Here is a 22,753-nt window from a genome sequence, read left to right on the forward strand (position 1 = left end):
AGGGTGCGATTACGTAAATATAAATTGGTAAAAATGAGTACAGAGATGTTAGTGAGACCACCAATGCATGGGCTAGTTCATGGCGTATGATTAATTGATGCGCGTTTGTTGTCCTTGACTTCGACAGGGATCGATGATCTGTTCGGTATCCAGTGACCCAACTACCGGATGATTTGGCTAGGGCTCAGTGACATTTCACTGGCCCTACACTAGTAAAATAAATGAGGTCACCATGAATGTCGAAAAATTGCAGAACTTATTATTTTGTGGATGTATTTGCTGTTACAAACTAATCTCCTAAGCATCCCAGAAAAGGTTTAGAAACAACGACTGCATTGACTCAGGGTAGAATTCCGTTTCTACATTGAACAGTCAATGCCTCAAAAGCCCTACCTGGTTCCAGCCCTACTGACGGAATTTTGTATTAGGAAACTTGACTTCTCGGGAAGTACTCAATTCAAGGAGTGATACAGGTCAACCAACTTAGTATTCTTACTACTGAGCCCCGCATAGACCACGCGGGCTTCGTGACTGTGCGTTACGACCCGCAGTAACATGACTGATACGCCAGAGGAAGTAAGTTTGGCGATTACTCTTCATCATTCGCAGAATGAGTACTTTTAAGTATCACACATAGACGTAACTTCACAAAAAAGAACCATTGTTTTGCACAGGTGTACATCAAAATAATCTAACTACTTTGATCATACCCAATCTCTCTATTTTGGGCAGAAATTGGTCCGTTTCGTGTAAATTGGTAGAAGATGCAATAGAAAACTTCAGGAAAATGGCACAAAACCCAAAAATTTACCTAGGTCTGGGAAAGTCCCCGAAGTTTTGGGGAAATTCGGGTTTTCCCCAGTATTTCTACAGAATTGTATAATAGTTTGGGGCTTTTCCACAAAATTTCCCTTAGCTTTAGAGAAAGCTACCACATTTCTTACGAATTCGGGGAAAACCCTAAGATTTATCAAAGTTCCCCAAATATAGGGATATTGAGCAGCGCTAAAAGGTAATTACATACTTGATTTTCTCAAGTAAAAGTAAGGCCTCTCTGTGAGTTTTAATTTTGGAGATGAAAAACTATTCGTGCTTTTAACTGAGAAATCAAGGGCCACATGATATGTATTTTTTCAAGAAGAGAAGTTCAATATTCATCTGTGTAATTATTCTGTTGAACCCCATCATTCCATTATGTAGTCTCGCTACTTTGCATTAGAAATGTTTCTTAGATGAATTCCAAGGTATTAACCCTAAAGGGTACCCAATTCAGCTTACATTTTTCTCTAAGTCTTAGTTCAAGCATTTGAGAAGGCAAATATCTCTTAACCAAAGTTGTTTTGGAGGTGGGAAGAATATATATATATATATATATATATATATATATATAGCGTACGTCTGATACATTGGAGTCCTCGGGATATCCAGCTACTTTTATTCTGCTAGATATGGGGACTTGCAGTACTTGTATTCATCGGAGGCATCCTAAGAAAAATGAGAACCTACAAATTCTCGGGTCTCATAGTATTCCTTTCACTTGTTAAGTGTCCATTTACGTAAAAACATGCTTTCTTAGTTCTTCGTAGATAATTTCTTATGAAGAAAGCATTTATAAAGAACTACCAGTGAATTGTTACTTATAGTTTACCCGGGACGTCAGTTAAAGACTCCCTGCTTGTCTTTACCTGACTGTGATGAATATTTTATTTATTCATGGCTGGAACTACGAGTTGAAGGATTCGTATCGACTGATTGATGTCACTTATCATTTCAGTGTATACTATAGGCTAATGGTAAAGGTTACTTTAAACCTATCACTTGTAAACTCATTCGATACTCCACCATTCGTGAGTTTATACTCCAAGATCTCATTTTATTTCACTTTTAGTTGGAAATTCGTTAGCCAAACTCCCAATTACTATTGTTCCTAGTTTTAGGGCATTCTCGATTTCGCAAATGTCGAATACTGATTGTCCTGGATAGTGTGTTATTTTCGAGATACCGGCCGTTATGGTAACTTCATCGGATGTTATGCAGGTTTCTCACCAGACTTCGGATATCGCGAAAATTTTTGAGGTACCAAATGATGATAAGACTTATGACTGAATGCTCTGAGCGAAAGAGTTATTCTCTGTCGAACTTGCGATCTAGAACACTTTAAATGTCATAAAATATAATAAATATGGTATTCTTGTCATCAGTTAGTTAGTCATAATCATTCTAAAACCTAACGTATTTCCATCGGTTCATACTGCTACACATCATGGCGAGTTGAGATCATCAAGCTAAGTTTCATAGCATTAGATGACGTAACAGTATCCGTAATGGTATAAAAGCTCAAGCATAGAGATAAAAGAAGTATAGGATTTTGGAATTTTGGATCTAGTGGTGCATTTGGAGCGTTGTTCCTGTGTGTTGAAGCCGCCGAGTAAGCACTTCTGATGTTAGACATAGAGTTCTAGGTAAAGATAGAAAATCGACTGACAAGTTATTATTTATTTATTTAAACATAAATATTAGTACAAAGGGGCACCAGATATATATATGCGCCGCGCAAGTCTCATTTGATTTGTGTGAGGGCTGTGATACTGCCCAGGTGCCCAAACTGAAGCAGATGGTTTTCTTAGGGGGCCATACCCGGAGCCTTTGACCTAAAGGTCGGATCCCCAAGGCAGTGGAGCATCGTGAGGAGATGCAGTTCCATGGTGACCGGTGACCAACGATTGATTCATACGCCATTTGTTCCCTCAGGATACTGGAGTCCATGTGCAGCATTGGTTTGGAATCAGGGTTTTCCAACTCCCCTAAGTGGACTCTCCGTGTACACCAACCCGGTTAAAGCACCGGACATTCGCTTTTCGTCCTCTCAATTTCGTAAACAACAGTAATGCCACGAGAAGGCAGTGAGTAGGACTTTCCTGGCAGAGACTATATACGCGTGGGCATGTGAGAGCATTTTGAGAGAAAGAGCGGACTCTCCCCACTCTCGGCCGTACCAGGGCATTTGGGGGAGATAATTTGGTTAATCTTCATCGGCTAAGGCTATTGGGATATGCATTACATATGCTCATCCATCGCCCACGTCGATAAGTGATGCCTGATGTATAAGTATGTTGGAGGAAAGCTAGGCCTGACCGAACCAAAACGTGGCATCAGTCCATGAAGTTTTTGGAGACACGTATATAGGTTCATACTATTTGGCTAAGATCCGCTCAATTTTTATGACCAGTGGTTAAAGATGTTGGATGGTATGGTTCAGAATCGATTGAAATGACGCATATCCATTCACTCTGTCTTCAACTAGATCTTAAAATTCATAATTAACTTCAAGACTTCCATTTTATTCCACAAATCCATATCTTTTTGAATCATATCTTATACCTAATGGTTACTACTACTGCTAATGTCGTTATTACTTAAACTCCTGGAATCTCGCTGTGCTGGTATGACATAAACCAGTATACATATGTCCCAGCCCCCACGATAAGTATGACTAACTGGGGTTGTCATAAATTTTTCGCCTGCCTTTCCTTAAACAATTTATGTCTTTATGTTTTCTTTACAGCCTTTAAAAAGCAAAATGAAAAAATCAGCTAATACAATTGATGTGTCGGATAGTGTTGACTCACTTCCTAATGCTGATAAATCTTTGTCATCTGGACAATTCCCGAACGGGATTAATGAGAAACTTTTAAAGCAACTCACTAACGTCATGTTGGTCTCTGGATCTGGTAGTTCTAGTGGTGGGACAGAAAAGAAGTCTAAGAGTGATTATCGATTCTGGAGAACACAGCCAGTTCCTGACCTCAGTAAGTGACATTTTTCACGACTTTACTGATAAGTATTTTGCTTTTTCGATGTCCTTAGATCGTTTGGTCTAGTTGTGTAACTTTACGCATATATGGGGCAGGTCGTCTGGATATATGAAAAATAATACTGTTAATAAACTTTCAGAACGTCACAATGCTGAATACTAAAATAAATAACAATGACATATATGTAAAATATTACCACAAAACTTATATTCCAGTTTGTAGATGATTGGAATCTTTTAGGGTTATAGTTTTGAATAATCGAAGCAATTCAAGAATATACACAAAGCGTATTCAGACTTAGCCACTCCACTTCCAGCTATTAAAATATAACCTAATTTGTCTTCAATAATCAAATTTTAGACAAGTGAGGTTAAACTACAACCTAATGTATAAACTTAGATATTTCATCGCATTTATGACTATGGACAATTCACAACGTATAGTTTTTTAACAATAGCCTGCATTCGAATCGTATCTACTAAATATAAAATAGTTGGTTTCAACTTTGTAGTTATTTAGACAACTCCATGTCTGACCACATAAACTATGGTTTGCTCACTAATATGCGGAATGAGTGTTGTATGCTTATCGCCAATTTGTATTGACGATAAATGTCCTAACATTTTGTTAGTTAAGGATGGAACATATTTGTAAGATCATATCGTACCGCTGTAAGATATAACAAATGCATTCTGAAAGAGGGTGTTAATCTAAGGTTACTGTTTTTATTGACCTATTGGTTGAGACCTGAAGGGACATCAAAGTTAGTGCCAATGAGCTAATATATTCGACAATGGTTTTGAGTGCTGCTAGAGGTATGAGGGAGGTTATCACTTCTCGGTTGCTCACACTTTGGAAGGGTTCTTCTAGAAGTACCTGGAAAGAAAATTGGGTTAGAGTTGGTCTTAGTGACCTGAGAGCGTGACCGCAGTGCCCAAGGGCCAACTGCTTGAGGCCCGATCACACACGACCTTTTTGTGGGTAAATTTTGTGTTAGCTCCGTACTTGTTGAGACCTTACTGCCGGAGACGGATATCTATGGGATAAGGCGAGGTATGCATTTCTACAGCCAACCTTTTTTTAACCTCACCCTCCCTTTATGGGAAGGCACTATCACTATTATGCTAGTTGTCTGAGAGAAGCACCTTACTGCCGTTACACCTCTGTACAGTCATCAGTACGACTTTGCCCCTAAACCTTGGGTTTTCTGCTTTTAGTCTTACCGTTCTTCAATCGATCTGTCTGGCATGGTAGAACCTTGAGGAACGATTGTTCCAGCTAGCATAGCCCATTTGGTTCATCACGATAGGAAGGCTCGACCACCATGTCAAGATAGCAGCAACGGCTGTAGCTGACTGACTGACTGAATATATTCGACAAGGATGCGAATTTTCATCAACTCAAATGATTCATTTTCTCAATCTATCTGCAAACTTTGACATCTAGGATATGTAGCATGTTTATATTTGTTATGTTAATCGGTGATTATTACTATTATTAACTATCAAAAGAGCATCGTATACCTCATAAAGACTTATTGGGTACTTTTTATAAACCTTCAAAACAATATGAATAAATTGACTAACTTATGACTGTTCTTCGTTATTAACAATGGACTTACATTCATTCTCTCTGTAAGTCCCAGCAGTCTTTTACAACTCAATGACTAGCTTTTTCCATCATGTTGTTTCTCTACCTACCACGTTAAATGATTGTATCCCAAAGTCTTAGACTACATTTATTAATGCGATTTTACTTTGATATTAGAGTTCTTTTGTTGCGAAAGTGAAATAAGGTGTTGATGGCAGGCACAATTATTAAAATAGTTAATATTTTATCGGTAAAGATTGGATTGTAGATAGTGCTTGAAATATAAGTAAAAAGGTTTGCTATTGGAAAGCGCAACTACAGTCTGTTGTGTTAAGCTAACCTATGCTTTACCTTTCAGCTGAAGAGATTACTGACAATGGTCCAATTGAACCAGATTCAAAACATGAAGATATTCGCTCACAGCCTTATACATTACCTGAGGGATTTTATTGGTGTGAAGTTTCTTTGGATGATGAAACTGAGGTAGTTTTCCATTTTTGACAACTCTCTGAACAATTGTACTGTTATTATCTGCTATTCTTAGAAGCATGAAATTTTAATTGGTTAGGATTAACACTTTAGTTCACGTAAATATAATTCTTATTAATCACTTTATAGTCTTGGTACGAATATATGAATTCCTTAGTTTTCAGCACGAACTGCATCAAAATCTATAATTTACATTTTATGATCCTTGAAAGCAGGAATTGATTGAAAACAGTTTTCAGTATTCTCCAAATGTTCCTGCTGTTTAATTACAATACCTTGAGACTGAATAATTAGTTTGTCATTAGTTTCTGTCCCTATATTTTATATTAATTTCTTCACAATGGTCCTGAAAATCGGAAATTTGACCAGCTTTGATATTTTTTATAGCTTCTAAAGCTAATGTGGTTGTGGTAGTCTATTTGTCCCTCAAGGAAAAAGACAATGGAATACATTACGGTTCAGCAGTTACGTGCATCAAATAGCAAACTGCATAAAGTCTAAAGAATTTTTCTGGGACACTTTCTGGTGATTCATATACTTCCAGCTACTAGAATTGCGGATTTTAAGTATACAAAAAGGGTGGTAATGTAGTTTTCCCATTGGGCATCTTTTTCATTGAGTGCTTTAACAGTATGGAACGTCTGGTAAAGCCCATCATCAACATTACTCAGTGAATGGATTAGTGAGTACTAACAATAGTTGTTAACGATGTCATGTAAGCTAGTAAATATATTAAATTTAAAATGCTTTGGATTTTCTATATTATTATGTAGTTTTTTAACCAGCTGTTGGGTCTACAGACCAGTCTCGATCTCCACAAGCATCGCATCAAATGATATACTTTAAAAATGGTATATTCTCAAGGTTTGTAACCATGCCAAGATTTGTACCCCCGAAATTTCACCACTAATACAAAATTTAATTCAAATTTCAATCATAAGATACGCCTATTTCAAATAGAATTTCTGTTTACTCGTCAAAGACAGAGTTTTATGTATAACTTTAGGGTTATGAAACATGGTTACTGAAAGTAAGAGATATATGGAGACTAAAATAATTTGATGATCGGCAACTCCCAAACATAGCTTATCTATGTTGAATTCAGTCAGCTATGTTGTGTTTGGTGCCAAGTTTTAGGTAAATGCAGTAACTCTATAGTTTGGATAGACTTTTCATTGAGGTGGCCACTAAACGTTCTACCCATGTAGAGTCGTAACTGATATTAGCATTCTGTGTTCAGATACAAATATCTACGTTACCAGTTCATGGAGTTTTAGTTTCAGTCAGTTGTATAAATGCTAATATGGAGAGGGGATAATATGTAATTGTGAAGTGATCAATTAAAAGTTATTCACAAAAACCTTTATGCCAGGATTGGTTTATTTTTGTTCCTTCTACGTGTCTAATCTTCACTAATACTCTGAAATCTCATACGTTAGTTTCTTGCTACCTAATGTTTGTTTGTTGGTCTCCTTGATTCTCTTTGGCCTTCACATTTGTCACCTAATTTAATTTGTAACCATATGAACATTCAGACTGTATTCCTCGCTTTACAGCTGGACAATTCAGTGGTTCTTATGAACTGATTAAAGGGTAATTAGAAGACGAATAAAATCTTTGAAATTCATGGCAGCGGCGTATTCAGTTTGAACTGTCATTAATTTCAAAACTCTTCACTGACGTTTCGTTGTATAGAATTAGTGGATTGTTACGTTAACTAAGATTTCCATCCATCCTGCATTCGTGAATTTCACTAAAATATGGTATAATAATCTGTGAATAATCTTCAGATTCTAATTCACTAAACAATCCTTTGTGAAGTGTAGTGATCAGTTCTAGCTGTCACTTTCTGAACTAAAAAGATCCCTTGTTTTTAAACTGTTATCACCTACAGGTTAGATATGTTGAAGTGTTGTAACTATTCAAAGTGGCTGTATGACAGTTGCTCGCGATAACTTAGTTATTGGTGCAAGATCATTCCCCCAATAAACATATATCAAAAGGTAATGCCACTGGTCAGAAAAAGTTTATTTTCACTCGTTAAAAAATTAATACAAAAGTAAACGTGATTGATTAAAAGCCGTTGAACGCATCAAAACGTTCTAACTTGGTCATCAGACTTATTTTCAAACTGCTGTATCAGGTGCGAGCTTTCTCATTTGGGTCAATGACTGGAAAATTTTGATAATATAACTTAAAATCGGTTGCAGTATCACATAACGATATACTCCATTATTCTCTCCTGTTTGTCTTTTCGTGTGGTTTTAATTCGTTTATTTACCGTATTTCCCTTTTTTCCTTTCACCTTTCTTTTCTGATGACAAATGCTGCGTACTAAACCGGTATACTTAGAATTTAGGTTCCCAGTTATTTACGCTCATCTATATTACGAACTTGAATAAATACTTGTGACTGGTTACGATGATATATGACTTACTACAAAGAAAAGTATGGATTGATTTTGGTGTACGTCATGAATTTTTTTATTTACCTGACTTTTCATTTTGCCATTACTTATAGCTACAAGAATTGTATGATCTTCTGTATGAAAGTTATGTTGAAGACGATGATCATCTCTTCCGATTTGATTATTCTAAACATTTCTTACAATGGTAAGTGTAAACAAAGTATATTTCGCCCATCAGTGGGTCATTTAATATAGTTTCTTTACCATATATAGTTTTATGTACATGCACAATGTTCTGGTGAGGGTTAGTAATACTCCTTGCAAAGTATGCGAAGTGGAGTTTAGTGGTTAAAGCACTTAGCTTGCAGCTGTGTGTTACCATTAGCCCTCATACAATGCGATTCAAACTTGGTTCACAAAATAAGTAGGTCATGGAATATGACAGCTATAGAACCATTTTAAATTAGAGAGCGATGGATAGCTGTTTCATCTTATTGTGGTGCTTCTTAATAAGGTTCTCTATTAAATTTGGAAATATGTACCGTTACATCTAGACCCACCCACTCTCTGCGATACGTAAGGATCGTGCGTGCAATTCCTGTTGCGGTTGTGTATTTAAAAATGTTGAGTCCTGAACCAGAACTAGATAACTATTCAGTGCTTTATCTGTTTACTACTTATTTTTAGCCGAAAACTATATGATCTATTGGATTTACAGAGGTTTCGACTCAGATATGGTCCAGTGACCCAGTTATTCACTATATAGCAAGAGTGTAATGATAGTTGAATCAAGTCAGAGTAATTCTGTGCAAGTATTTATTATGGGCTTACATCATGAATGGAAAACGGTTGACTTCCTAGTTTAATTTTATAATACAAGTCAAAATCGTCATACAGCTTAAAACCTGTTACATTTTTGTACTATTCTCCATCTAATTCTACTCTCCTATTCTCGATTCAATATTAATTATTTTCAATTGGTTTTACTAATTTTTGGCTTTTATTTTCCTTGTTCAGCGTAAATCTTTTGAATATCATTTCACCCCAGATTCTACATTGTTTTTGTCTAGTTATTTGCCCATTTTTTTTGTAGCCGATCATTATACTGGCTGATGCTTGATTGACGGAGGAAATTGAACTACCCCTTCTTGTTACATATTTCTGCTAAGTAACTAGTTATATTTTTGATTTCGTTAGATTTTCATTGCTTTTTCCACTCAATATACTACTGTGTTTCTTTTTAAAACACGTTTAAGTTCACGTGACATTTAAGTTCTGACCAGTACATTATAATATCTGTCCAGCGACTGTCCCACTTGTAGTTGCCTAGATCCTGTGAATAATTGCAATTTCATGTGAACTTTATTCTCATACTGCACTAATTTTTATTCTTTGGTATTCGTGTCGTTAAAAATATCTTTGTATACAATTTATTTTCGTTTAGGATCCTAAAGTCACCTGGTTGGCATAAAGATTGGCATGTTGGACTTCGTGTAACTAAAAGTAAAAAGCTGGTTGGATTTATTGCAGCTATTCCATGCCATCTACAGATATATGATAAGTAAGAGGCTCGTTTATCTTTTTTGACTGTTTTCATGTCTACAAAAAATTATGTACCTACTATCTCTTATCCTGATAGAGCTGAAGTGAAATGGTTGGACATTAGTTTACGTCCGTGTGACTGATTCTAGTTGATGGCTCAGGATCTGCATCATTTATAGATAACTGCGATTTTATATTTTCTCCCTCAGTTTGTTACTTGACCTGGTTATCAGTTGGCATCACATAAATTGTTACTGACAATTAAAAGACTGTATAAAATATTGAGTTGGTTTTTTATTCTGAGTAGCCAGTCTAAGAAATGCAATAGTCCATGAAGCTATTGACTTATTGGTTTGACTCGTATTGGAAGGATGGAAAGAATTAGTAGATAGAGACTATAAGTGATATGATTCGGAACCTGTCACAACTGTGCGGATTAATTAAATTTTTATATTTTTCTAACGCATCTATTGTCCTCTTTTAATCCCATGTCTTGTTTATTCTATTATTCTTTCAGCCTAATTCTCTTCCTCCTTTTGTGGTGTTGCAAAAAGCAACAACTTTATCCGATTAATCTTTTCGCATGATTCCATATTGTTTTGTCTATCTGTCTCCTGGCTTTATGTTTGCTAATAATGGATATCCTTGAGTTAAATAAAGCTCGTTTATTCCGTACAAGTTGATTTTAAGATGATCATACAGCAAGGATTTTTTGTCTAAATGTCGAAATCGTCCAGTGCTTTGGGTTCTTAAGTTATGATGTTTTGTGTTTTTGGATTGTTTCTTTCATGTGAGCAATTTTTATTGAATGAACCAACCGCAGCTCCACATGTAAGTGACTAAGACATCCGGAAAAGTGTACCTATGTTTTTATATTTTATATTTAATTTCTACCTCAGAGCAAAACAGCTTGTTGAAGTCAACTATCTTTGTGTCCATAAAAAATTACGTTCTAAACGTATGGCCCCTGTATTAATTCGAGAAGTAACTCGTCGTGTTCATCTACGTGGGAGATTTCAGGCTTTGTTCACAAGTGGAACTTTACTTCCAAAACCAGTCAGCAAATGTCGGTATGTTTTACAGTTTCGTTGCCTTCAAAATTTAATTTATCCTAAAGTATTTTCATACAAGTAAACTTTAGGTTGATTGGTCGATAAGGACAATAGTGTACCAAATATCTGTTTTGTTCTAAATGAATGTGTTGTATTTAATCGTAGTCAGTATATAGTTTTAATGTTAAAGATCTATTCACACATTTTGCAGAATTTAAACTGCTCAGAGGTGCAGTTCGCAGACCGATAAGGAAATTAATTGAGAACAATTTTTTCTCTCCAGTATATTTGTGCCCCAATTTCACGGTTATGTATTTAATAAATCTTTAAAGTTATAGAAATTTCGATATATAATAAGCATTATGCTTTACGTTAAACAGTGGGTTTCTCCAATAAAGCTTAGGTATATCTAGACAACTAACGGTTATTTCGCTTCTGAGTTAAGATCACGCTCTACAGCGGTGTTGTTGATTCTGATAAAAAATTACCGTCGTAATCTCGCTTGGTTGACTGAAACCATTTATTTGTTTGCACTGTTAAAACAGGTCTATAATTTTTTAAAACTGTTATTAAAACTTTTATTCTTGTCAGTATTTTCTAGGCATTGATTGTAAGTTATCGAAGCTATATTGTTTACCTGATATTGTTCTTTACTTTTTTTGTCAGTTTAATGAGTTAAGATTTTTGCTGGTAGTTATATTCAGTAGATAGTTTTTTAATACTTTTCTTAGATACTGGCATCGCCCTCTCAATCCACGTAAACTTCTTGAATGTGGATTTTCACATCTTACTCACAATATGACTCTTCAACGAACAATTAAACTATACAGATTACCTGAAGCTCCTCTTGTCAAAGGTTTTCGTCAAATGACAAAAAAAGATGTTCCCAAAGCATGGCCTTTATTATCTGAGGTGAATTTGTTATTTATTAATGACATCTGTATTCCGAAAATGACCAAGTTTCTACAAAAACAACACTTAAAAAATAAGAGTTTATTATTTCAAAAGGCATAACTCATCAGTTATTTCAATTAAACATTTATCATAAAACTGTGAGTAGTTTGAAGCATAAAATATAAGCAAAATGCATCAGCAAAAGTGATATCATTTTCGAATATAGGATTATTTTCTGGATACTTACCATTATGGTCATATTTTACAAGTATAGAGTTGTATTTAAGAGGTAGTATATAAAGTACTGTAGAAAAATGGATAACTACGAAGTCATTTGCATTTTGTGGTAATAGCTACACCGAAAGTGCATGTTATAACATGTCTGTAGGTACACATGAGTAAACTCGGCGCAACACTCTTCAGCCAAAATTTTTCTATACCTCCAATAAATCTTGACCCATCCTCCAAACTACTAAAACATCGAAGGTCCATTTCTCGCTCCATATGACGATAATACAAGACAGTGGGTGGAGATTTATACTCTTTTTAAGTTGTCTTTGAAAAATCAGCCCCATTCAAGTTACGAGTTTAGGGCGTCGGATTTAAAAAGTACCAATGCGGTTTAAAAATTCAAAACGGCGATTATTAAAAACCTCCTTCCTTAATTGGTGTATATCCCAACAGTTAAGTAGTATAACTTAATGTTTCACGAGAATTTCGTGTTCGTTATTAATTAGGAGTAATTTTTATTGTTTAGCGCTGTAGTGTGTGAAGTGCTTGTAAATTCTGTCTTAATATTTTACTCATTTAACCTCTAGATTATGAACTTGTTAGCTCCCTACAAAGAGAAGTTGTAGCAACTGATACAAAAAGATGTACGCAGTAGTGAGGTTTTAAAAAAAGATGATAGGAAATGTTTGCACTGTTCAAATGTAGACATTTTTTAAAATAAATTCTCATAATTCCGTGTAATTATGATTTTGCTTCCTGTTTCTCTTTTTTCATAAAAAATATTCTTGTTGTTTACTGTTTACTGCTTTAGTACTTGGAAAAGTTTAATATTCATCCAATTTTTACAAAAGAAGAATTTCAGCATTTCTTTGTTCCTCGAGATGATGTTGTGTACTCTTTCGTAGTTGAGGTGAATATCTAATATTATTTCATGTTTGTGTAATGTTACATATTTTGTTCTATTTTACTTTCTACTTTCAACTATGTGACCATTTATAGTTTGGTTCCATTTATAAATTAGAATAAAACAAGAACAAATTGTAGCAGAATAATATAAATTGATTTTTATTTCATGGGTTCTCATCCATTACACGTTGTGTTATTACGTAATATTAGTTAACAAGCATTAGTGATAGAAGAATTAAAATGAAAGGTATTATCAATACAATATACTATGTGATAATGCTTTTTAATTTCATATTTTAAAAATTACCAAATAATTTGTTATGATATGCCTTTTGCAGAAATGTGAGTCTTTTGTTAGTTTATCTGTAAAGAGCTGTGCACTTAGAAATATATTCTACATTCGTATCTATGCGTCAATTTTATTGGTGAGAGAACTTAACTCCATTTTGCAATTTCGAAAAACCGCAACGCATTTATCGAACACCGATTACTTTCATTGCTTTAGTTTCCGATTTCACTTAATTTTAGAGTGGAGATGGCCAAATCACAGACTTCTGTTCGTTCTATGTCCTTCCCAGTTCAGTCATGAAAAGCAAACAACACAATAGCCTTCGCGCGGCCTACTCATTTTACAATGTTTCTACAGTAACACCATGGCCTGCATTAATTCAAGATATGTTGATTTCAGCCAAACAAGTAAGTTTTCATATATATTCTTGTTAGATATGTAAATATATGTCTGGTATACATTTATAATAATTAAAATTGAGGGTTAAAGTGTTGTTAAAGAAATATTTCACCTATTTAATGCTTCAGGAAGCTGGGATTTTTTATATATGACAATGATGTTAATACAGCAAATATAAAGATAAACTCAGGTGTCTGGATCAACATCTTTTAATGTTAAAATATGATGGTAATTTTTATTCATATAAGTTTTTTAGTCTCAGTACGAATCCCCTACCGGCAGTTATCACTGGCTACATCTATTAATTACTTTCTGTACATCACAAATTTTAAAGTAGTTTTCTCCAAATAAATTGCATTACGATGGTTTTAACCTGTACGAAATAACTGCCTTATTTTAGTTTACTAGTTAAAATAAATGAAACTTAACCGTCGGACTACAGCTTACGAATACCTTGTGTAATTTATTGGATTAGCGTACCCTAAGTTGATTAAAGTTAAAAAGATTATTTTGGCTTCTCGAAATATTTATTTATGAATATATATAAATAATTGGTTTTACAGAAAATAATAATGATCTTGGGTTAAGGAACTCATATTCAAGATGATAAACTCTATAACAATAGTCAGCTCTCAAAAATGATAACCACAAAAGTAACCAGTTCAACATGACCGAGCTTATTAAAGGTGTGTCAACAGATAAGAAAACTGTTAGTTTTTGTTATAATTTCTCTTATTACGGCCCAGCTACTCCTATTGCTTAGTATTCTTATACACTACTTCACCCGACAGGTCCCAAATCAAAAGACTGTTGAACAGGAACGAAATTACGTTCCGAATAATAAGGGGGAGATGGAAGTAGGAATCACAATAAGAAAAACGTTATTGTATTTATAATTTTTACATGAGAAGATTTTAGAGTCTTCTCCAAGTATCCACTAGCACTGATTGGTTAAAAAATAACTAATCAAAGTGTCCCAACATAATCCTACACGAAACGTACTTTAATTTAATCTATATTCTTCTAACAATTTTCGATAAATCGATGGAATGCAAGCTGCTCATGCTTAACACCAATAAAGCAGAGATTGCAAAATACAATCCCACTATCAACTTGTACTTTTAACTATTATTATGCTTGGTAACGTATTCTATTTCATTGTGATTATTGACTCAAATAGCCTTGATTGGTCTAACATTTTCATATAAATATTCATGTATATTAGAGTAAAGCCTGATGACGATCTAATTGAAAACAATTGTTCGCTTACATATGTTGTTCTAAAATACAATCAATTCATCATATTTAGCTACTTTCTCTTTAGCTACATGCAAGGTAGTAAGTTTAACTATTTGGACTTATTATTATATTTTGTAATTTAAAAAGATGAATTGTTCAACAATAAATAGCAAGGATGTAAATTTAAATTTAATTATAAACTAAACTTGAACAGATTTTTATAAATGATAGAAGTGATCATTCTAGGATGTTTTATTTATTGTTAGACAGTTCATTTTTTCAAATTATGTTAATAATTTAAAATAATCAAATGTATTACCTTGCACGTAGCTAGACAGAATACATCCAAGTATAATGAATTCATTGTATTATGCAATCGATTTCATTCCTGCTTTATTTAAATTTTCGAAGACAACCAACTTTATGAAACTGTATTAATAAGTGAATCTCACACACACAATTCTATCTTCGATTTGAAAAGCTGAATATTATCCATGAGCTTCATACAACAAAAGATTATTCCATACTGAGTATACAAGCATGTGTTTCGTGACTCAGTTGATAGTTTTCGTCATGTGTTGACAATTTGACCCTTTTGTTATGTTCTTTATCACAAAAATTATCAACCTTTCATACTGTAAAAGTTTATAGCCTTTTATTTATTATTGTTTGAAGTTTTAGTTCTTTCCAAACACTTTATGACGTCTTATTCAACTTTTTATTATTGTTGTCAATCGATTCATTGAAAATTTTATAAGATTTACAGTGGATTGTTAATCTTTAGTACATTTCATGTTTCTCACTCCATTTGTTCACTATGGTGTATCAATATTCTTATAATTTACAGTTAAAGTTTGACGTATTCAATGCTTTGGATCTAATGGAAAATGGAAAATTCCTGGAAGAGTTGAAATTTGGCATCGGAGACGGTGATCTACATTATTATTTGTATAACTGGCGTTGTCCATTCACTAAGCCCTCTGAGGTTTGTTGGTTTTTAAAATATTTTCTGTTGTTTTTTCCATTCAATTTATTCGTATTTGAAGCATTTTATTTTGCTTAATGTAAACGTTGTGTGAGACCTATAAATGTCCATCTTGACGATTTACCTCGACAACCCTAATAAGTGTATAGAGATATTAGATTATATACGTTAAAATAGACCACCTTGATAAAATTTTGTTCATTCCTTCTCTCCCCCTAATTCTTGAGTTTTTTGTATCCTTAAAGTTCACTGACGTTGTGCACATTAATAACAGTTTATTTTTGGTGTAATGTTATGAAAAATGCTAATGACAAGGTAGTGGTAATCTAAACTGGTAAATGTTTCAAGTATACTACCGCATCGAGTTCTGATTGAAATGTTTTGAATTCTATGTTGATCAAAATACTATAGATTTCCATATAAATGACTCTCGAGTTAGCAAATATTCTTCAGGCATTCATCAGATTCATACTTAAAAATTTAGGTACTTTTATTAGCGTGATATCATTGTATGTCGATGTACATTTCACACCTACTTCATGTGAGACGACACTCCATGACTGCTTTGCACTAATATCTCGCGTTGCTATACAAATATAAGTGATTATATGTTGAATACTTTAGTGCCTGGAGGATTTCCTACAGCTTAAAACTAATACATACGTTTCGTAAAGTTCAAATAAGGGAAAGTATAATTGTTTCAAAGTATTTATTCGTGTATGATGTATGAATGAAGAATATTTTGTACATCGAATTCCTAACAAATTGTACTGTTGTCATTGTAATTCTGATATCCCAGCAAAGTAGTTTCAAGGTGAATACAACTTTTAACACTGCTCGTATCTGTTGTCTGTCAGTGTAGTAATGACTAGTATTTAATCCATACTGGAATAAGATTGTAAGTTAGATACAATCAAGAGAAAAGTAGCGTTGGATAAGAAATAATTATCAATAACGATATCAAAATTTCGGTCATGGATTATTGCGTTGAGTGAAGTGATATAAATTAAGATGATTTGTTAATATAAATTGTCCAAATGTTTAAAAGTTAAGCATATTTAAATCAAACAAGTTCAGAGGTGAAGTAGATATTTACATTGAGCTTATTGTATCACCTTGTGATTAAGATGACCATATAACTTGTTGAGTTTGACCTTCACCAATGTTGTAAAAGAGGTCTTACTACTCAAAATATCTAAAGGACTAAATAGTTGAAAATATATTTTCAATTAGGTGTAATAGGTACTTTCACAATTGTTCCACCACTAAAAACTCTATTTACATATATATACTGCACAAATATTTTTGGTCTGATTCCATTTATTTCGAAAACCTACATAGTCGAATATTAGATCTAGTGCTAAGTTCGGGTCTAGAACTTGAATGTTTTCTCATATTTCAATTCAATTGATCGGGATTATCTGAATACATTTCTTTTTTCAAAGTTGAAATCATGAGTCACTTGAAGCTAGACCACCATGGAAAACCTGGAAGCACTGGACGGCCGTTTCGCCCCACTATGGGACTCCTCAGCAGCGCGCATCCACGACCCCACACTCGCGAGATTCGAACCCAGGACCTACCAGTCTCGAGCCAGAGCCCTTAACCAATAGACCACTGAGCCGGCATCCAACAGTCTTAATGTCTAACTTCAACCAATCCACGAATTTTGAGCAACCATTCACCGATTGTCTTCAGTGAGTTGTTATCTCACAACAGACGTTGTTGAACTCCACTGGTCACTGCTTCCCACTAGAACTCCAGGACATGTGTCTTGAAGTCAGTCACTAGTGAGCATATGATTATAATCAGAAGGGGTTTTGTGGAGATTTATTTAATAAAACCACATATTTAATACACAAGTATTAATGGAAAAGTAAATATGATTAGATGTCTTTCGAGGAGATCATATATTCAGTTCACTCACTCTCGATTCATTTAAGGCATAGTTGTTTAGCCTAGTTTTTCCCCATATCACAATTACCTTAGTATAATATGTCTGTTTTTTCAAATTAATGAAAAAAACTATTCATTTATTGTATTCGTTTTATTTGTTAAATATATTGATTGTTTATTTTTCATTCTATTAAAATCATTTTACAGATTGGAATAGTATTACAATAAATGAAATATTGCCGAAATTTCGTACTGACTTCTAACATTACTAAGTAAATCAAATTTGCAAATCTTTTCACGCTTTAATGTATTATATACTTTCTGTTCAGTGAACTTTACAAACCATGTTGAACCTTTACATCGAAGGAATTTTAAAAATCTTGTTTAACTTGCTATAGTTATCTTTGTCTTAGTTCCATAATTGTTCCTACTGATCAATGCAATTGTTTTGAAATTCATATGAGCACTATTTTGAATAGCTTATCAGTTTTCCTCGATTTCCCTTTCTCCTCTTTCTTCAGCTTTTAAAAATGACAAAAAATGTACCTTAAGCTACTGTTAGTGTTTGCCAGTATTTTTGTCTGTTCTTTGAAATATATTTCTACACATGTATACCGGTAAATCGATTAAATTCCTTATTTCTCAGTGTAAATTATGTGGTTTTCATTAAAAAAAACGTGCAAACGGGTTGCGTAGTTAGTAGTTATGAGTCAATTGTAAGAGTTCATTTTAAATATTGTAATTCAACTGTAGTAGAATCAACTTATTAGACGGTTATGTTCGGTTGTTTTAGGGAAAATGTTTAGGAAGAGGCGAAACATGTATGCCATAGCTACCGAGTTAAGCCTTTTTAAGCTTGTACACCGTGTTTATGTCGAAGTATTTGAATCTTGACTAGTGAACACTTATGAATTTGTAAACAATCCGAGTTCAAAGAGAAACCAAGGTGTTCAATAATATAACTGAAAAGGTAACAAGAATCGTATTTTTAAGCTTTCCAGTTATGATTTATAAAAGCTGATAAACTTTTTGATGAATAATTATTTAGAATCCTGTCATTACACAATCGTTTAAGAATAAAAACGCATCTAAAATGGGGTTACAGAATCATTCACAAAACGATGAATATTGATAAAAAGTATTTGAGACTTAACAAAGTAAAAATTGTTTACTAATTTGTGATAAGAGTTTATTACCTGCTTCATCAATTCGTAAATAGTTATTATGTTTTACGGAATTGTTTACACTAATCTTACAAATTGAGTTGTTGTAAAGGCGATTTCGGAGTTAGTTTATCCGGGGAATTTCACAAAATTGTCTAAAATCAAGTTGTGCAGTAGGAAACGCTGACTTTGCAAATTATCCTTAACACCAATCATCAATGTGGGAAATGACCACTACAAGAAATGATGATCTTATTTTTTTAGGACCTTAACTTTTCCTCTATTATTTTTGTTTAGTTCATTATCAATTGTTGATTTATTATTATTACTTCTTAATAGTCTTCGTTTCATTTCTTCAAATCTACCATAGAAATTATTCAACCGTTGTATATCACAATAGATTTCATATTTTGCTGTTACTATTTCATGACCTAATCTTACTATCAGACGTTTGTCATATTCTCTAAGGAAGGTCTGACCTTTTATGTTTTTATAGATAAATTGTTGTCATTCCGTAGTATTTTCCAACAAAAGGTGCATGGTGCTATCAAATCAGTAAAGAATAGGTTTCTATTATTTCGGTATATAATATTGTTTGTATTGTTTTATCACTGTCTGTGTGGACTTTTTGTTGTGTAAGACGAAATCAATTGTAGTTACGATGGTGTTTATAAAAACAATGATAATGAACCAAACATCATCAAAGTAGTTGTACCACTTATAGATTTTACGTGCCGCAATTAATTATTAGGTGAGCTTGAAAATGTACAGCTAGGCTCTTTAATTGTCAGTTTCAAACTTGACCGTTTTGGTATATGTTCACTGATATTTACGGTAAATTAATGAAGTCAAGTTGAATCCATGATCATTTAGAAACTGAAACTAACTTGGCGGAATCTTGTTATTTATTGCCGTCAATTAGTATCCGATTTATGTTTACAACTGCATCATATGAATGAATGTTGCTAAACGTTTTCTTCAAGCTATTTGGAGGCAACTTAATGTTCATGATTATAACCCGTGAATTTTCATTCTACATTTTAAATTTACAGAAAACAATTCTGATTGCTTTAATATTTTATTGAGAAAAAATATTGGCATAACAAAATAAATCTAAATAAAAATGGAAGAAGAAACACTTCACATTTGTTATTTATTTGTATTTTTTCAACGTTACGTGTTTGTCTGTTTGTTTGTTCATTTTATAATGCATAATATTTACTTTTTACCGGATGGTGACCGGAACAAGTGATGTAATGTAATGCACTTTTTATAAATTAATTTGATTTTTTCTTCAAAAGTCTTTATTTAGCATGTAGAGGACATTTGGTTGAATTTGTTGTTTGTGCTGCATACGATTTTGTGGAATAGTTACGTGATCGTCCATGTAGTTGTATTGCATCGATAATGGTTGACATATGTGATGTGGAATTGATTTCAACAAATCTTTTCAATCCACTATCATATCTTAATTGAACATAGAGAGGTACAAATAAGAAAACAAAAACTAGCGAAGTAACGTTTTTCTTTAACTTGTTAGGAAGAAACGTGGTTAGGAAATTATGGAAGTTGGGAAACAATTTTAACGGAAATCAACCTACATATTTTCTGAGTATTTACTAAACAGTTGGTTCATGGCATTTTTATATTACCTTGATTGTAAGCTTTCATTCAATTCACTAACGATTGGAAAGTCTTTTGTCAATCCATTAATGACAGTTAGTAAACCATACAGCTGTTATTCAGATTTGTATTACAAATGTTCTAGGGGTGTACCTATTGAGGATTGTTATTAACTATCCGTTGTGATCTTGTAATTTATTTATATAAGGACGTAAGTCGTGATTGTAAACGATGTTCGTATTGATAATCACTCATTTAATATGTTAGTATTTTGATTGGGAGTTTGGGGACGTTGAAGTCGGAGTATTCTGCCAACTACTTGACGAATACAGTAAAATAACACTAAATGCATTATTATTAGTATGGTATAAGCACGATATTAGTTGGGGAACCAACAAGAACTTGTGTACACTGAACGGTTGTACATTAATGAACAATTTTTCTGAAATTTAATGATTCCCGGGAACCCAAATCCTAACAATGACTGACTTAGTAATGAATTCACAAAATTCTGGTGAAACTCGGTTCAGTTCAGCCATATTGAAAGCCACACGAATACCATCAACGGTGGTCAGTAATAGTTACATAATATAATTAACAGACCACAGTCAAAAATGTAAACTATTAAGTTTTAACCCTCTAAATTCACATTATATTAGTAGGTATTGTGTTTGTCGTGTGGAATTTAAAGGAACGTCCCTAAGAGCTCTCAAATTAGGATGAGGTCTCCATCCAATATCTCATAGTTCTTAGTGGTGCTCCATTCCGTAATGAAAACCAAATGCAGTTGTGTCTGTATATATTATGGATGATGGAAGTGATGATACTTAACTAGATAGTATCAGTTATTTAACTTGAAAATCAAATTTATATACAGTCAAATATTCAACCTTGAATTACAATAATTATGTGAATGGGAGTGATGGTACACAACTATTCAAGTCGAAACGTGTACGAGCCTGTATTCTGTTGATTAAAAGTCGAATGAATTAAACGCTAGTCACATGAAATTTACTGGTATCTAAAAGTGACCAAATATATAAAATTTTGCAATTACCGTTTAAAAGTGATCAAATGCAAATAAACCATTGGACAATAATAGAAATTTATAATCTAATCAACTAACTTATAATATTTATCAACCATATTATTTTCAATTTTACTCGGTCCTGTTCCACTAATACGAACTGCTTTTTCAATAATTGGTAAATAATTATATAATCCACTGTATTGACATTGACTTTTTAAAAGAATTATAAAATGTTTACCATCTGAACATCCAAGAGCCTAAAATAGGAACGACAAGGAGATTTATTTGAAGTTTTCTTTTAATGCAAATCATGATTGTTTGTTATTCATTGATTCAATGTAAATCTTTTTACTGGCCAATTTGTTTCATGTTTTACTGTTCAATCATTTAAGATAATATAATTGAACTTTCATAAATAATTGTTACTTATTCACTCCATCATCATTTTAAGACAAACTTTTCACAATAACATTGTCTGATTCTAGTTTAAAGAGCGTTGTGGAATGAATTATTTTTTTCATCCACATTAAGGAATTTGCATTTTATAGGAATGTTGTATTATCGATGACTAACTTCATTACAGGTGATAATACTACTGATGATAAACAACTAGAAAATAAGGATGATTGTAAGATAGTTTTAGTTAAGATTATATACATATATTTTTAGTGGTTCCGTTGGAATTAAACTGAAAACACTAAAAACTCATAGAACTTGAGTTTTGCTTGGATAATATTTGACTTCTAACATTTTAAAACCTAATTCATGTGATTCTAATGATAGATTATTTAATTCTAAGATAGTTTACATCATAAACTATTTTTAGTTAGGTAAACAAAGAAAATCTAGGAGGAATAGATAATTACATTATCAACAGTGCTCAAAAGTATCAGTAAGAAGGGTTACAATACTTGGAGTCTATATATGCTTTATGACTGTCTCCAGAAACTATTCATTTATCTCTATCCTAGTCCTATAAACAACAAATACTTCGACTATTTATGAGTGAAATCTACAAAAGAAAATCTCTTATCTTTATTATTACGTGACCTTAACCATTGCATTTTTACTTCATATACTTTAGTTTTCGACTATCCTAAGCCTATTCCGCTAATTGTGTTTAGCAACACCATGAGTTTAACATTCGTAATTCTTTTAGTTTTTATTTCACATCCTGTTAATACCTTCATGTTTTATGAATAT

The 22,753-nt window shown here is 33.2% G+C and overlaps 2 protein-coding genes across 2 annotated transcripts in view; one reads left to right on the forward strand and one right to left on the reverse strand.

Annotated features, from left to right (window-relative positions):
- Positions 1 to 548: 548 nt before the first annotated feature.
- Smp_121420 (N-myristoyltransferase, putative) lies at positions 549 to 17,962 on the forward strand (the record flags this gene model as incomplete). Its single annotated transcript, XM_018792053.1, has 11 exons — positions 549 to 576; positions 3,566 to 3,809; positions 5,764 to 5,888; positions 8,415 to 8,506; positions 9,746 to 9,862; positions 10,743 to 10,913; positions 11,627 to 11,807; positions 12,832 to 12,930; positions 13,455 to 13,622; positions 15,701 to 15,838; positions 17,942 to 17,962. Exons 1-11 carry the CDS (start codon positions 556 to 558, stop codon positions 17,960 to 17,962), a joined length of 1,377 nt encoding a protein of 458 aa, XP_018644952.1. The 5' UTR covers positions 549 to 555.
- A 2,239-nt stretch (positions 17,963 to 20,201) lies between these two features.
- Smp_194430 (hypothetical protein) overlaps positions 20,202 to 22,753 on the reverse strand; it is a gene marked incomplete at both ends in the record, with an annotated part of 43,262 nt that continues 40,710 nt past the window's right edge. The window contains 2 exons of the mRNA XM_018792055.1: positions 20,202 to 20,364; positions 21,647 to 21,807. Coding sequence (XP_018644953.1) covers positions 20,202 to 20,364; positions 21,647 to 21,807 — 324 coding nt within the window. The remainder of the gene's footprint in view (positions 20,365 to 21,646; positions 21,808 to 22,753) is intronic.

The sequence above is a fragment of the Schistosoma mansoni genome, assembly GCF_000237925.1.
Source record: "Schistosoma mansoni, WGS project CABG00000000 data, chromosome 1 unplaced supercontig 0010, strain Puerto Rico, whole genome shotgun sequence".
Lineage (NCBI taxonomy): Eukaryota > Metazoa > Platyhelminthes > Trematoda > Strigeidida > Schistosomatidae > Schistosoma > Schistosoma mansoni.